We start from the raw sequence: 17528 nt of genomic DNA, 5'->3' as shown, positions 1-17528 counted from the left end.
CTTCAAGTAACGGCCCTACCAGCTGTGGGAACAGAGAGAGTGCTCACATCTGGGGTCATAGCAGAGTCAAAGGTAGTGAGAACCTGAATGGTCTTGGGAGTTAGGGCAGCCTCTGAGGGCCTCTCAGAAAAGAGACAGCAACTCTTTCAGACAAACAGTTTATTTTTTTCTCTCTCAGCTGAGAGGAGCCAAGCACATTTACAGAGATGCAAATCACCATCCAGTGGCCTACAGTGGGGATGAGGGTGGGGGGCAGACGAGGGGTGGTGTGGGGGTTAAGGGGGGAGGGAGGAGCTCAGGGCTGGCTCTGGACTAGGATCTGTGAATGGGGCAGGGCCTCTGTCAACATTTACCCAGTCCATCCCCAGAGAGGGATGCAAAAGTGGACGGGGTTGCAAAAGTAGATGGAATAGTTTGGGATGGTGGACAATTTACATGCAAGGAAAGGTAGGAACTGCACAGAGAAATTACATCCAAGGGGAAGGGAGTGAATAGCAGAAATAAATATTCTGGCAAGAGAGCAGGCCAGCTGTAAGGGTGTGACTACTGATGATGCTTCAAAGGAAGGGGAAGCAGCAAGGGCTTAGGACTGGGCACCAGCAGAGAAGGCAGGAAGGAGGGAACTGGGGATGAGGCTGGAGAGCACGAGTTCACCATGAGGCTGAGGAACGATTCTCCCATGGGTCCAAGACTAGCCCAGGAACCGGGGAGTCGAAGGGGAACTGGAGAGGAGCCAGACCTGGGCCAGCGGGAGGCAGTGTCCTCCGGAGGGTCAGATGCCTCTCTGATTCAGGCCAGAATACAGGTCCCGCTGGCCTTTCCGGATGGGCTGGGGGTGAAATAGAGATGAGGTGGTCAGCGGTGTGGGAGGAAGTTCCTCCTAAGAAAGGGGCGCTGAAGATCTAGATTTAGGGCGTGGGGAGAACTTTGGACTTGAAGTTAGGAGGCAGGCTGGAATTCTAACTTGGCACGGACAGTAGGAGATGTGAGCTGATCACCTCCTTCCGTGAGCCTCCGCTTTCCCATCTCAAAAATAGGACTTAAAGACTCACCCTCCAGGGCTTGTGTCAGGGCTAAATAACTCACTTAGGCTAAAGTAAATACTACATGCTTGGCTGGTGCTCAACAAATATTTGTTGGGTATATCCAGGTGTGACAGTGAAAATCTTTAACAAATAGTAGTGCACACACACCAACCAACTAGAACAATCCTGGTGATTGGTGTGTGTGCAATGCCAGGCATTAACTCTTTAGTTACCCCAACTCAAAAGGCAGCCCGGTGGGGGAGGGGCTGTGATGTCTGGCCACGTGTGTGCGTGCACGTGCATAAGGGTGGGTTGGAGTGAGTAAAGTTTGGGGCTATTTTCCAACGAAGCATTTTAATATTTCAATAAATAGTATGGCTATACTGGTACATGCTGGTGGAATATCGGCCCTGAATGTATTGTGCTAGGATTTGCATATATGATATTCTCCATGGCTGTATCCCAGGCAATGACTAAGCCAGAGGAAGAGAAGTATGTCTCCTGCAAGCTTCCATCTCTCCAGGGTTGTGGGAGCCATGCAGCCTTTGAGACAGTCCTGTTCTATCATGAAGGAGGCAGAGGTGGCACAGGGAGGGTCATTTTGGGAGCCCTGAGTGAGGGGCTTTGAGGCATCTGGCAGACAAGATGGGCCATTCCATCTGTTCCCTCTCCCCTAAAGGGGCCTCCCCTCCAGCCTCCTGGCACATTTCTATCCCCCATTACCTCATAGTCTGGGTTGGGAACAGGTGGTGGCCTCTCCTTGTTTTGTCCTGCGAAGGAAGGAGGGGAAACGTTTCATTCCCATCAGGGAACCAATCTGGCAGCACTGTCTGTGCCAGTGAGCCCCAGATAGAGGATGGCAAACCCCGCTGTTCTCTTCTCTGTCATTCCCTTTTCTGGTCAGCCTCTCTTTCTCTTTTTTCCTTTCATTCATCTCTAAGGACCCTGTACTCTTCTCATCAGTTTGTGACTTTCCTCAGCTCAAGGTCCTCCCATTGTTTCTTTCCATGGGGGAGGGGAAAGGAAAAGGCAGGAACTAATATCTCAGAGTCTCTCTTCCCAGAGCCGAGGAACAGAATCGGATTACTGCAGGCATTGACAAGCATGTGAGGAAGCCCATGACATTCATAAACTTTTATGCACTTTTCTAGGGTGGGAAGGAGGGGAGTGATGTGAGATTCGGAACCCTCTGTTGAGATCTTGGCATCACAGTAATAGAAAACGTGCACAGAAGCTCTAGAGAAGCTGTTCTGACCTAGCTGTGGACTTGCCACCCACCCTGGCCCAGGCCACATATCCCTTTTGGCAGGAATCTCTTTTGATCGGACTCCACAGCCTTACCCCTTTGCCTGCCACCAGCACCCACTCCTCGTGTCACGGGCTTGGCCTTGGCCTTTCTATTCTTGCTCCAGTAGTAAACCAGCAGCAGCAAGCCCAGAGTGATGCAGATGTCCACTATGACAATTGTGGCCACCGCCATCACATCCACCTCCACGCAGTTCTCACACACTGTTGGGGATGGGGCGGGGAAGAGAGGAAATTAACAAGCAGGAAAACACAAGGCCCTGGAGGTGAGGAGCGAGCACATGAAGGCCATTCTCCCCTTACTACTCACACACTTGCCACGGCCAGAGCCCTGCCTTCAATATGTTCAGAATAACATCAACAAGCAAAGAGTGGTGGCTGTGGGTAGAGGCACTGGAGTCAAACAGCCCTGGGTTTCAGTCCCAGCTTTATTATTCACTAGCTGTGAGAAGTGTGTGTGTTTTCAACTCACAAAGCCTCTGTTTCCTCATCCCATTACTCATGGGAATAAAATGGTACTTAACCCATACGGTTGTTGAGACGGTAACATGAAAGAAATCCCTGATAAATGTTGGGTACATGCTTGAGAGTTAATGAGCACTCAATACCTGTTAGCTATTGTTATTATTTCATTATTATACCTTAGCTTATGCCATTTTGTTATAGTGGCTTTGAGTCTTTTTTGCAAACCTTTCTGAAAAATTTCTCTCTGGAGAAAGCATGAGATAAGCTAATGTTGGTGTGCCATGAACCTGGGTGCAGTGCAGATGACCCAGTCCTGACTCTTGGGGAGTTCTGGGGTTACCCAGAAGCCTCATGTTGGTGTTTAATCTATATTCCAGAAGACACTGATGGTGCATGGTACCAGAGAGTCCTGGGATTGAGTGTAGGAGGAAGTGAAAAGACGCCAGGACACTGTGAGCTGCGTTAGGGGAAATCATTGAGAATGCCCCCACTTTTTGAGACGAAGTTTCACTCTTGTTACCCAGGTGCGATCTCGGCTCACTGCAACCTCTGCCCCCCGGGTTCAAGCGATTCTCCTGCCTCAGGCACCCGAGTAGCTGGGATTACAGGTGCCACCACCATGCCAGTTAATTTTTTGTATTTTTAGTAGAGATGGGGTTTCACTATGTTGGTGAGGCTGGTCTCAAACTCCTGACCTCAGGCAATCCACTTTCCTTGGCCTCCCAAAGTGCTGGGATTGTAGGTGTGAGCCACTACGCCCGGCTGAGAATGCCCTTTTGAATGCTCCTCCCTAAAGAGCCCGGCGGTGCCTGCTCTGCAGACCCAGATTACCTCTTGCCTTCAGGTAGAGATAATGGCTCGCCTCTTCTGCGGGAGTCTCTTTGGAGAGGCAGGCATAATAACCACTTTGCTCCATTTCCGAAAAGTCCTCCAGTAACAGGTGGTCCTCATGACCTTCTTTGTTTTGACTATTTACGAGCCATTTTATTTCATGTCCATCATACCGAGGGCATGTCAGTGTTACTGTGGTTCCTGAGATGGAAACTTTATATGCTGGGGAGAAAGAAGGGACATTGGTGGAAGAAACCGAGACAATTTTAGAAAAGGCAATTTAGTGACAAAAGAACCAACCAAATGCAGGAAGTCATCTGTCATCCAGGTCTTAGATTTGCTTGTCAGAAGGGGGCTCTCCTGGCTGGAGGGTGTGGAAGAGGAGATATGTGGAATGAAGGGAACTAGAGAACCTTTTGAGAGGTGGCTTTAGGGTTTACGCAGGGACATGGGGACTTGGGAAGGGGAAGCCTGATGTAAAGGAAAACCCGTAAAAGTCCCTATTTAGAACCTTTCAAAAATGGGATTGAGAATGCAAATGCTGGGCCGATCTCAGTTCTTGGGGTCAATCTGTCTCAGTCAGTTCCTTCTCATGTACCCCCCAGTCTGTATCCTCAGACAGGGCATAAAGAAAGAACTAAGAAACTCACGGTTCTGTGTAGTATCACCTGAAATGAGAAAGGGAAAGGTGGTAAGAAAATATCTTGGTTTAAGTTTAAATTGTAGGTAAATTTTTTCTAGTGGAATTAGACACTGCCCACGAGACTTCCCAAAGAGCGTCTCATCCATTTAGGAGCCCCAAGTCTTGGAGGTGAGGTTTATGCTTAGCCTATGAGATTTAGCTCATAGATATATTTATTAAATAGCTCACAGATGTAACTCAGATACATCAGATTCAGAATATACCAGCATGTGCTCCTAGATCCAGATCTACCGAAGCTCAGAAAGCCTTAATGTTCTAAAGCCAAAAAATTCCAGGTTTCAAGCTTATCGTCTCATGTTACCCAGGACTGTATTACAGATAGATTTGAAAGGGCCTTCTTATAAATAAAGATCTCTATACCATTGAGTCACTGATTTGCGGACCTACCTATTTCTCACAATTCAGAAATTCTTTCTTACAACTGAGTCCCTCATAATAGAGAACAAACATCTTTCTTCTTATTCCATATAATTTTCTCTGTGTTTGCCTTTAAATAATGTGAAATACTCAACACATTTTGAGGGAATGGTTCTTCCAATAAAAAGTGGCTTCACTTTACATGATCTCTGAGCATAATCAGCCCTCAATTATTTTTGTTAGAGGGAAGTCCATTAGTGTGGACAACTGAAATCAACTAGTAATCCACTAATGCCATTTGCAGGTCCAGCCATGTTTCCCACAGCCGCCATGTTTGCCTGGGAAGTGGCCCTAGGGGTCCTTTTTTATTTCCTGGAAAAGCTGTGGCTGGAACACTGGGTTTTGCTAGAGCCTGGACCTGACAGTGGAAAAGAGGAGAGAGGTGGCGGTGCTGCTGTCAGAGACAGAGCTCTGGACGCAAGAGTCAGAGTCCTGTGTTTGAATCCTGGTCTGCCCTAGTCTGTGTGACCGAGGGCAAGTCATTTAACTTTGCTGAACCTCGATGTCTTTATCAGGGAAATGGAGACAAAACTCCAACCTCACAAGGTTTTTGTGAAAATTAAATGGATTATGAAGGTGAAAGTGGATGAAACATAGCAGGTGCTCAAGGAAAAGTTATATCTGCTACCCCCAGAACGGAACTGAACTCTGACTCAGTTGCTCAGGCAGCCTTCTGACCAAGACTGTGCAGAATGTAAACAAATCATTCTCTGCATCTTTCCACCTGCTTCAAATTGGGAGTTGAGTATAAAGACAATAGATAGGGTATATTATTTTAACTTGTAAATAATTTTTCAACACTGATGTTTCTTAGACATGTTAAATAAACTAGAAATCATAAATAAAGTACATAGACTTCATACTCTGCTGGGTGCATTTGTTTGAAAAAAGTCAAGAAATTGCTCCCAACTTTTATTGGCACAAATTTAGTAGTGGAGCTTAGACTTAGCTCATGTGCATACAAGGGTCTAGATGTCTGTGCTTACACAGAAATGTGCTCCGCGTGTGTTCACTGCAGCACTATTCACAAGAGCAAAGACACTGAATCAACCTAAATGCCCATCAGTGGTAGACTGTATATAAAATGTGCTGCATACATGCCATGGAATACTATGCAGCCATAAAAAAGAGAATGTGTTTTGCAGGAACACTGATGGGGCTGGAGGCCATTCTCTTTAGCAAACTAACACAGTGATGGAAAACCATATACCACATGTTCTCACTTAGAAGTGGGAGTTAGCCAGGCACGGTGGCTCAAGCCTGTAATCCCAGCACATTGGGAGGCCGAGGCAGGTGGATCACGAGGTCAACAGATTGAGACCATCCCGGTCAACATGGCGAAACCCTGTTTCTACTAAAAATACAAAAAATTAGCTGGGCATGGTGGCATGTGCCTGTAATCCCAGCTACTAAGGAGGCTGAGGCAAGAGAATTGCCTGAACCCAGGAGGCGGAGGTTGCAGTGAGCCGAGATTGCACCATTGCACTCCAGCCTGGGTAACAAGAGCAAAACTCTGTCTAAAAAAAAAAAAGAAGTGGGAGCTAAATGATGAGAACATATGGACACCTGGAGGGAAACGACACACACTGGGACCTCTGAACTAACGGGTGCTAGGCTTAATACCAGGTTGATGAAATAATCTGTAAAACAAACCCCATGACCCCAGTTTACCTATGTAACATACCTTTACATGTGCCCCTGAATTTAAAACGAAAGTTAAATTTAAAAAAGATATGTGTGCTCACAAAGATTTTATACACATCCAGAGACGGTATTTCATAATGGTTAAGAAAATGAACTTCAGTGCCATATAAATTTAATTTTTTTATTTTAAAATTTCTATTAATTTTTTTAGAGACAGGGTTTTTCTCTGTCACAGAGGCTGGAGTGCAGTGGCACAATTTTGGCTCAATGCAGCCTCAACTTTCTGAGCTCAAGTGAGCCTCCCACCTTGGCCTCCCAAAGTTTTGGGATTATAGGCATGAGCCACTGCACCTGGCCTAAATCTGCATTCATATCTCTAGGACTGGGCTGTTTATTTATTTTTGTTAATTTTTGTATTTATTTGAGCCTTTGTTTCCTTATCTGTACAATAGGGATGTTAGAAGAATTAAAGAGAAAATTCAAATAGAATATTTATAGCGATGCCTAAAAGATACAAGCTCAGTAAACTTCAATGCTTATCACGTATGATCACCATGCTTTCCATGTATTAATAGCTAAAATTTACCTGCTGACTGTTTTTTTTTAAGACAGAGTCTTGCTCTGTCACCCAGGCTGGAGTACAATGGTGCAATCTTGGCTCACTGCAACCTCCACCTCCCAGGTTCAAGCAATTCTCCTGTCTCAGCCTCCTGAGTAGCTGAGATTACAGGCACCTGCCACCACAGCTGGCTAATTTTTGTATTTTTAGTAGAGACAGAGTTTCACCGTGTTGACTAGGCTGGTCTTGAACTCCTCCCAAAAGTTCTGAGATTACAGGCGTAAGCCACCATGCCCAGCCCATCTACTGCCTTTTTTGTCAGATAATGTTCTAAGTGCCTTAAATAAATTATTCACTGGGTCCTCATAATAACCCTATAAGCTAGTTAGTACTATTATTTCCATTGTACCATGATGATGCTATGGCATAGAAAAGTTAGGTAAATCACTCAAACACACCCAGCAAGCAGGGGGTTTAGCCAAGATTCAAACATTCTGGTCTAGCTCAGTTAGACTTTTAGCCCTCATACTATACAACTTTATCTTTTCTGCATAAAATATATTTTTCCCTAAAACACAAGCATATCCTTAAAAATTCAGCACAAGGATTATCTCCCCCAGGGAGACTTTCTCAACAACACTTTGTAGAGTTGACCACTCCCCTCTTTATACTTCATTTTACTCTGTATCTACCCATATTATAACATGCAACTTGTTATATTTTTAATTATTTGTCTCTCACACAGGCCATCAGCTTCTTAAGGGGAGGTAATTAGCAATGTGTTCATACATTTGTTCATTTATTCTTTCAGAAAATATTCATTGAGCACCTACTATGTGCCAGGCACTGGGCTGGATAAATGAGACACTGTCTCTGTCTGCCTTCAAAGACTTCATGACTTATACAAAAACAAATGGTAGCTCCAACCTGCACCCATATGTGTGTAATCAGAGATACATACATGCACAGCTATAATCTGACATGACAGCTAGCAACAAATACAGGCACGTTTCACCCAGATCCCATCGAAAGATACTTGTGTTTTCCCTTTACTAGTTTTAGTTCTTAGTGTTTGTTATTGTGATTGTACTCTATGACCATTTTGTTCCACATCTGAAAAGAGGTCAGATAGAGTGAAAATCCTCTTACCCATTTCTTCATTACCTGAAAAGGAAACAGTAAGAATCAATTAGTAATGTTTCTATTGGCAACAAAGACCAGATCCTGCTCCCGTGGGTTGGGACTCTTCCCTCAACCCTTAGGAAACTTCTTCAAATTCCCTCACTGTGTAAAAAAGCTGTTTTGGGCCTTAAATCTTATCTGACGACTATTTCCAAAATGGCTCTTAAGGACACTACAAATTAGGCAGCACGGCGGAATGTGGGCATAGTGGTTGCCTTTATTTTAATTTTTGAGACAGTCTTTCTCTGTCACCCAGGCTAGAGTGGTGCGATCTTGGCTCACTTGCAACCTCTGCCTCCCAGGTTCAAGTGATTCTCCTGCCTCAGCCTCTCGAGTAGCTAGGACTAGAGGTGTGCACCACCACGCCCAGTTAATTTTGGTATTTTTGGTAGAGACTGGGTTTTGCCATGTTGGCCAGGCTGGTCTTGAACTCCTGGCTTCAAGTGATCTGTCCACCTCGACCACCCAAAGTGCTGGGATTACAGGTGTGAGCCACGGTGTCCAGTTGTGATTGCCATTAAATACAACATTGGTTCACTCAGTTTGGAGGAGCTGATTGAATAGAGAGGCTTCCAATGTTGGACCACTCCTGACTCTACTGTTGTGATTAAGAGAGTAAATTCAGGCTGGGCAGGCTCATATGCCTGTGCACGCGCATGAACACACATGTACACACATGTATTCAGAGTATTCAGACATGTGATTCTGAACACACATCAAATGTTGCCCCAGAAGCTTCTCCAGAGTAACTCTGTTCAAGCATTCTGGCTACATCTCCTCTGCAGAATGTCACATCAAATATAAATGCAAACAGATGAAAACTGTTAGTGCTTTCGACTTCATTTAAGTCTGATTTTTTTTTTTTTTTTTTTGCATAGTGAATACTCATCATTTCCTCTCTCTGTTGCTTCCCTCTTCTGGGCTAGAAATATCTCCAGACTTGTGAGGAAAGTCAAAGGAATAGATGGGAGAAATCCCTTTTCCTGGTCTCTGTGGACGTTCTGTGGGAGGCCTAAGAGAAAGCTCCACTCATAACTACAAAGAATGATGGGCTGATTTCATAAAAAAGAAAGAAAGCATATCTCACCGTCCTGCCCCCAGATGCCAACTAGAAAATAAATAAGAAAAAAAAGTGTTAGTAGATGTTGTGGGTACCTGCATTTCTAAACAGAAAAAGGGCTGTGTTGCAATATGACCACTGATGACATCTGATGTCCTTCCCAGTCACTGCTGGGTCACAGCCATTTCTATACCTTAGATCAGTGGAACTTACTGCAGGTATTGACCGGGGGTTCCTGGGAAATTTGGAAGGAAATAGAGGAAGGAAGCATCTAGCATTAACTATGAGCCCACGATATTTGACAAGCAGAAGTCAGAAAAAGTTGGAACTGTTTTTTGGCTGACTGGAGAACATAGCGAAAGGATTTTGCCCCTGAGCCTCCATTTTGAATATTGGTCTCCATGGAAGAAAAACATGCTCTTGGTTGGGTACAAACACTGGAATTCTTGTTCCATTTCTGGCTCTGCTTTTCTGGTGGTTCAGTTTTTCCATTTGTTTTCTGTTTGGGATAGATGGAAATATTTGAAACCCTGATTACTCATCAACTAGGGCCTGTGCGTTGAAGAGCCTAATCACATTTCCACCAGGCCCTCCAGAATGCCCTCCCTCAGCAATACTTTGGATTCATTACAATGATCAGTTTCCCTGGCATTGCCTGAAAGCTTTCTGCACACCTAGGCCTTTCTTTTTTTTTTTTTTTTTTGAGACGGAGTTTCGCTCTTGTTACCCAGGCTGGAGTGCAATGGCGTGATCTCGGCTCACCGCAACCTCCGCCTCCTGGATTCAGGCAATTCTCCTGCCTCAGCATCCTGAGTTGCTGGGATTACAGGCATGCACTAGCATGCCCAGCTAATTTTTTGTATTTTGAGTAGAGACAGGGTTTCACCATGTTGACCAGGATGGTCTTGATCTCTTGACCTCGTGATCCACCCGCCTCGGCCTCCCAAAGTGCTGGGATTACAGGCTTGAGCCACCGCACCTGCCACACCTAGGCTTTTCTTTCACTGAAGCCTCTACACTGGAGGAGCCAGGATCCCCACTGTCGTATCCTCAAAGCAGACTGGGTACGTTCCTATGATGCCAGATGTCTGGGGTGATTGGGTCTTTGATAGTCTCTCTTTTAATTTATTTGAATTAATAAATTTTTTTAAGACACTCCAGGCTGGAGTGCAGTGGCTTGATCATGGCTCACTGCAGCCTTGACCTCCTGGGCTCAAGTGGTCCTCCCACCTCAGCTTCCCAAGTAGCTGGGACTATAGGTGTATGCCGTCATGCCTGGCTAATATTTAATTTTTTTTGTAGAGATGGGGTTTCACTATGTTGCTCAGGCTGGTCTTGAACTCCTGAGCTCAAGTGATCTTCCCACTTTGGTCTCCCAAAATGCTGGGATTACAGGTGTAAGCCACTGCACCTGGCCCTCTCCTTCCTTTTTTTTTTTTTTAAGGAAAAGCAGGCTTTACAACACTAAAATGGTTTAATTCTGTTTCCATCTAGGAAGGAAGGCATTATATCCTCTTTTTAAAATTCTTTTTAATTTTTACTATATAAACTGATAAGTCTTCCACTTTACAGATTAAGAAATTGATAGAAAATGCCTGGTCACTCCCTACAGGAGTTACATCCTGCCCCTTGATACTCAATGTGTTCCTAGGATCAGTAGCAGATTAATAAACTTGAGAGCTTACTAGATATGTGGAATCTCGGTCCCCAGTCCGGGTCTTTTGAAGCAGAAGCTGCATTTTTAACAAGATCACCAGATGATTTGTGTGCACATTCAAGACGTGAGAAACCCGAGATGAAGCAGGAAGTGGAGACATCATGGCTGGGGCTCTGAGATGGGGGCACCAGCTGTGACAGCATTTTCTAGGTCTTCGAAAGAAAACCATCAAGAGCCATTTTGCCTCATGCGGTGCAGCCGTGCAGAGCACAAACAGTCCTGGTCCCCCAGATCAGCTTCAGCACTTACTATGTGGTTTAACACAAGTTATTTAACGTTTTCGGGTATCAATTTCTTAATCTGTAGAGGATTTATCAGCTTATGTAGTAAGACTTAAAAAGAAGTTTTTAAAAAGGACATAAACCCTTCCCTCCTAGGTGGAAGTAGTATTAAAACAGTTAACACATCTAAATAATTTTTTCTTTACCCAGTATCTGGCACTCAACAAATGGCAACTTTTTTGGTATTATTTATTTCATATGAGATATAGAAATGCTCTTGGTTATTTGTCAATTCATATCCCACCTTGCTTAAAAAAAAAAAAACTAAATAAACTGAAAGTTGTTGGTCACCTGAAAAGGACTGAAAATTACGAGGCGTTTTACTGTCTCAAAGATAGTGAACTTGCTATATATGCCCTGTGCAGAGTTTTAGCTCAGCTATCTGGTCTCCCCAAAACAAGGAGTGGAGCTTTGCTTTTCTAATCTCTTTTGGGTTAGTTCTGGAGGGCTGGGTAAGTTGGAATGAGCTTGTACTCAGAGGCAGCGAGACTTCTTTGCTCTCAAGATCTATGATCACCCCAATTGCTCTTCTTTGCCTGCTCCCCAAACGCTCTCCCAGGCCTATCCTTTTTTTTAGTCCCCAGCTCTAATCTCCCACCCTAACATAGCACGAACAGTTCCTTACATCTGGTAAATGACGCTCCTTGGTGCCATTGGGCAGGGCCAGGTAAGACCGTAAGCCTTCCAGTTGTCAGGAGACATACCACCCTTTCCACTCCATCCTACTCACCTGATAAGAGGCAGAGGCCCAGAACTCTCCAGCGAGTGCCTGACTGCATCCTTCTTTCACGGGATGGTTACTCTACTAAGATGGCGGAGGCCAGCAGACTTACTGCTTCTGGAAAAGAAAGCAAAACAGGTGACTTTTTCAAAACATCTGCCAGAGATAAGGACCCTGGGGCTGTTGTTCCCAATGCTAGGATGAAAAAGGAGGGCTTTATAAGAGAGAGACTCACCATTTTCTGAAGCAGGCACCTGAGGCTGGGAGGGGAGGCGGGCTTCTGAACCCCACACAGGAAGTAGAGGGGCCTCTGGGCTTGCGGGTTCTACTTTACTTGGAAACGTTCGGGGCAGAGGCCTCCACCTGGGTTGGTGGAAGAAAGCTGGGTCCCACAGCCTTCCTAGAAGGCCAAACAAGAGGACTCTGACAAAACCTGGAGGGGCCATGAAAAATATCTGACATTTAGGTGTCCAGACCATGCAGTAGGTTGGTGCAAAAGTAATTGCAGTTTGCCATTGAAGGTAATGGTAATACAATGTGCCTCCACATTGGTGGACCTTCCCGCCCCCCCCGCCCCCCCCGTAAGCTCTGACAAGAAGAGGGAGGTGCGCTGTGCGCTGAACATTTGCTTTCTTTATGGTGGATCTGGCATGGAGCAGCAGGATGCAGCCATCTTATAACTAAACTTGTTGGCTTGAAAATACATGTTAACTTAAATCCATGAGATGCCATTTTTTTTGCCTATAATCTTTACAAAAATATTTAAAAACACAAGACTCAATGTTGAACAGGGTAAAGAGAGATAGTGTCAAAGTGCTGTTATGAACGTGAATTGATATAGCCCTTCTTTATTTTTAAGCATGCATTATCAAATGCTTACTATCTCCAAGCACTGTGCTAAGAGCTTTTCTGGCATATCTCACTTAACCCTCAAAACAACCCTCTAAGGTAGGTATTATTTTTATTTCCATTTTATCCTTGAGCAAACTAAGGCTTAGACAGGTTACCTAAATTACGGATTACAGAGCTGGGACTCTAGAAAACATTGTGGTGAAATTCGCTTATTTAGTGCATATTTTCTGTCTACTGTGCTGTAGTTCTATGCTGGGTGCTAGTAATACAGCAGCAACAAGGTAAATAATCCTTTTGGATAAAAAAGGAAATGTAGACATTAAACAGATAACTTCATCACCATTAACCATGCCCTGCATGATAGTGTTTTCCTGTTTTCTTAGCTACTCGGGAGGCTGAAGCAGGAGGATTGCTTGAGGCTAGGGGTTCAAGACTGCAGTGGGTGTGATTGTGCCTGTGAATGGCGACTGCACTCCAGCCTAGGCAACATAATGAGACCCCATCTTTAAAGAAAAATCCCAGATAACTTCAGGAGATTCATGCTAGGAAAGAAGACATATAGGTGCTGTGGGAGTGATAGAAGGGATAGTCTGCGGTGGGGTGGGGAAGAGACGGTCCCTTTGAGCTGGTGACATCTAAGCTGAAATTCGAGGGAGGAACAGCAATGAACCAGGTGGAGTGGAAAGTATTCCACACAGAGGGAGCAACGTGTTTGAAGCCCAGAGATGAAGAAGAGAAATGGAAAGTCCAGAACAGCAGGTAACAGGGAGAGCGAGGAGTGCGAGAAATGATATAGGAAACTCATCAGATGTGGTACTTTGGGAGGCCAAAGAAGGCAGATTGCTTGAGTCCAGGACTTCAAGAGCAGCTTGAGCAACATAGTGAAATCCAATTTCTACCAAAAAAAAAAAAAAAAAAGTACAAAAAATTTGCCGGGTGTAGTGGTGCTCATCTGTATAGTCCCAGCTACTTGGGAGGCTGAGGTGGGAGGATCACTTGAGCTCAGGAGGTTGAGGCTGCAGTCGGTTATGATTGTGCCACTCCACTCCAGCCTGGGTGATAGAGCGAGACCCTGTCAAAAAGAAAACAAAAGAAAACCCAGTAGGGGCCAGATGGGAAGGGATTTGCAAACTATGTTAGGGATTCTCAAGGATTTTCTAAGGGCCTTAGGAAGTATTTGAGTAGTTCTAAAAAGGCGAGTGACAGTGTCAAATTCTAATAATATTCAAATGAATAAAGTGCGTTTGTTTTTTGTTTTTACATGAAGTCTCACTGTTGACCAGACTGGAATGCAATCATGCGATCTTGGCTCACTGCAGTCTCCCTATCTGGGACTCAATCCATCCTCCTGTCTCATACTCCTGAGTAGCTGGGACTACAGGCACCCTCCACCATGCCCAGCTATTTTTTGAATTTTTGGTACTGACAGAGTTTCACCATGTTGCCCAGGCTGGTCTTGACCTCCTGAGCTCAAACAAGTTGCCCACCTTGGCCTCCCAAAGTGCTGGGATTACAGGCGTGAGCCACCACCCCTGGCCAAAACGTAAAAAGTTTTAATGATGGAAGTAATATCTGCGTGTTAAAAACAATGCATATACAAGGGCTTTATAACAATAGCCCCCTGTTCTACCTTACTTCACTCCTACACCTCTCCCTAGAGAAAATCACTTACAAATTTTTCAACTGTGTTTTTTCTTTTTTTTTTTCTGGTGGTTACCTTCATATCTGTAAATGTGCATTGCCATCCATCAGGTTCTCTGGGAAATGAAAATGGAGATTTGTGCAGGTGGCTCATTGAGGAAGCACAGAAGCATCATCTGTAAGGGAGAGAGGGGCAGCATTGGGCAGGGAGTGGTGAACTGCGATGAGATGTGGCAGGAGCCTCAGCCAGAGCCATGAGGAGCTCACAGCCTGGGATCACCCTCCTGAGTTACCTCGAATTGAGCAAAGGGGCATGCCAGTCAGTTGCTGGGTGTGAGTTGCTCCCAGAGAGGAGGGTGTGAAGTTGGGTGAGGCAGCTGCTTCTGCTGAGGCCAATGCCTTTGAAAGAGCTCAACTGTGAGTCCTCTGAGGACAAGAATCCCAGCAACTGGGGGAGGGAGCAGCCCTGAAGCAATGACCTGGGTGCAGCCACAGCATCCATCAGTTTAATCCTTGCACCGCTTGGATCCATTCGCTTCACATAATAATTTCATCCCATCCTTAAACAGCCTTTTCAGGATTCTAGTTATCTCTTTTCTTGGAGAAGCTTATAAAAGGAAAGTTAATGGGACAAATGACAGCCCCATTAGCACAGCTGTCTCAGGGTGCATCTGATAGGCATTGCTTATCTCCCTTGTTCCCCATTCTGGATTGCTCCTAACCTTAGCTAGCACCTCTGCTGACCTCATGGAAGACATAGCTTGAGGAGTCTGAGTCCCTGGCCGTCATGGCCTTTTCAGGCTGTGGCTGATGCACTTGCCCATTTTCCATCAAAATTACACTAAGAGATGCCCCACGGGAACCCTCAGATTCTACCTGTGCTGTCCCTGCAGCCCTGCCTCCGCTTTATCATCAGATCTGGAGAGGTTCATTCTGCTGGGGGAGCTAATCATTTTGTGTTTATTTATTGTGTGTGTGTGTGTGTGTGTGTGCTGGTCTCAGAGGTGGTGTAGATTAAAGTTTAGTGGCTGCTGCAATGAAAGTGTTCTGCCTCTGGAAACCATGGCCCCTGCAAACTCAGAGCCTAGAGTTATGGGGACAGGAAGCACAAATGTTCTAAGTGGGTCACTGGAAGTAATGGCAAGCATGGATATCCCTACTTCTAACCTTATTTCTTGGACACATGCATTCTAGCTTTTGGGAACATAGTATTGTATAACAGTGATGGGTTTAATATGTATACCACATCCTGAAGGATAGTGTCCAGTCCTAGCAGGGTGTCATCTCTAAGTTGATACCTTAGCTATGTCTTCAAAGACTATTCCATGGATCCATCAGGCTGGCAGCTTCTGGGTAATGTGGTATATGACAGGGCCAGTGGATCCCATGGTCATATGTCCACTGACACATCTTTGCTGTAAAGTGGGTCCCATGGTCTGTTGCGATGCTATGGAAGAGCCAACGCTGACGGATCAGACAGTATGTGAACTCTTGGATAGTAGGGCTAGCTCAGGCACTGCAGGTAAGAAAATCAAACTCATACTCAGAATATGTCAAATTAATTGATTTGTCTTATCAATGAATTGAGCCCTTCCCAGGTTTTGGTTTGAAAATGGTCCAGTGTAATTCACTTGCTAAGAAATGACTGGTTGGTTTCCTTCAACGATGAGCCAAACACTGAATTCTGTTTTGGCAGTGGCGGTAGCTGGATCAGCCTTTGCAAGTGGGAACCCACACTGTTGTGCCCGGGTCTAGCTTTTACCGTTGCCACAATAGCTACTACATTCACAACCACTGCTTCAGTGTTGGAATGGCCATGGACAGAAGCTAGTTGACTTTAAATGGCCAAATAATTTTCTTCTACTTTGTGTCGTGGTGCCTCTTCCATGATGGATGCTCTCTGCTCGGTGTTCACATGCGACACAAAGATCTTCACACCTGGTAATGACTCCCGTGAGTCCATACACATGCCTCTTCCCCAGACTTTCCTGTCCCCAATCTTCTACTCTTACTTGTTCCAGGCACCAGATCAACAGATCAAGCCACTCACACTGCCCATGGATCTCTGCATATTCCAACATTAGACCACTTCTCTTTCCACATAAAGTGAATGACCATGTACAATGGCAGAAACTCTGCCCTTTAAGAGGATTTCCTTCCCCTCCCCTCCCCTCCCCTCCCCCTCTTTCTCTCTTTCTTTCTTGAGACAGAGTCTCACCCTGTCACCCAGGCTGGAGTGCTGTGGCACCATCTTGGCTTACTGCAACCACTGCCTCCGGGGCTCAAGCGATTCTTGTGCCTCAGCCTCCTGAGTAGCGGGAGCTACAGGTACGTGCTACCACGTCCAGCTAATTTTTTGTATTTTAGTAGAGATGGGGGTTTTACCATGTTGCCCAGGGTGATCTCAAACTCCTGAGCTCAGGTGATCTACCTGTTTTGGTTTCCCAAAGTGCTGGGATTATGGGCATGAGGCACCTCACCTGGTCCCCTTTACTACTCTTTCAAGGTCATCCCCTAGTGGGACTGCAGGGCTTCAGCATTCCATTTTTGGCTTGCATCCACATACTAAGCTGGTATCTGTCAAGGAAGCTCAGGCTTTACTCTCCTCTGTCAGCCAGTCTTCAGGAATATCCCACCAGGCAGCTATAGGTTGAACTGAAGGTGAAGTATTGGTGTAGTAGCGGTGGATGATGGAGGAGTCTGGGCCATGTGCTCCTGCAGTTGCTGCTTGTGTCCTCTGGCACTGTTTATGCCTCAGTCAGGGAACTGGCAAGTGACACAGCCCCAGGTGAGACCAGGAAAGCATATTGTCTTTTGGCTGTGGGTGAATGGTCTGATAAAAATATTACATTTGACTCATGCCTGTAATCCTAGCACTTTGGGAGGCCGAGGCGGGTGGTTCACAAGGTCAGGAGATGGAGACCGTCCTGGCCAACATGGTGAAACCCCGTCTCTACTAAAAATACAAAAATTAGCTGGGTGTAGCAGTGCATGCCCGTAGCCTGTAATCCCAGCTACTTGGGAGGCTGAGGCAGGAGAATCACTTGAGCCGAGAGGAGGAGATTGCAGTGAGCTGAGATTGCGCCACTGTACTCCAGCCTGGCGACAGAGCGAGACTCCATCTC

At 45.5% G+C, this 17528-nt stretch overlaps 1 protein-coding gene across 2 annotated transcripts; it reads right to left on the bottom strand.

Annotated features, from left to right (window-relative positions):
- Positions 1-610: 610 nt before the first annotated feature.
- CD3E (CD3 epsilon subunit of T-cell receptor complex) lies at positions 611-12192 on the bottom strand. Of its 2 annotated transcripts, XM_009006841.5 has the most exons (9): positions 12146-12192; positions 11920-12027; positions 9219-9239; positions 8099-8113; positions 4277-4294; positions 3627-3848; positions 2367-2534; positions 1749-1795; positions 611-829 (listed from the first exon to the last, which is right to left on the bottom strand). In XM_009006841.5, exons 2-9 carry the CDS (start codon positions 11966-11968, stop codon positions 773-775), a joined length of 597 nt encoding a protein of 198 aa, XP_009005089.1. In that variant the 5' UTR covers positions 11969-12027; positions 12146-12192; the 3' UTR covers positions 611-772. The 2 variants fall into 2 exon arrangements, with proteins under 2 accessions (XP_009005089.1, NP_001244149.1); NM_001257220.1 differs by lacking the exon at positions 12146-12192 and having other exon boundaries at positions 11920-11996.
- Between the last annotated feature and the right edge of the window lie 5336 nt (positions 12193-17528).

Source organism: Callithrix jacchus, chromosome 10 (genome assembly GCF_049354715.1).
Source record: "Callithrix jacchus isolate 240 chromosome 10, calJac240_pri, whole genome shotgun sequence".
NCBI classification, from domain to species: Eukaryota; Metazoa; Chordata; class Mammalia; order Primates; family Cebidae; genus Callithrix; species Callithrix jacchus.
The sequence above is the reverse complement of the archived record's forward strand: the minus strand, read 5'-3'. Positions and strand labels throughout refer to the sequence as shown.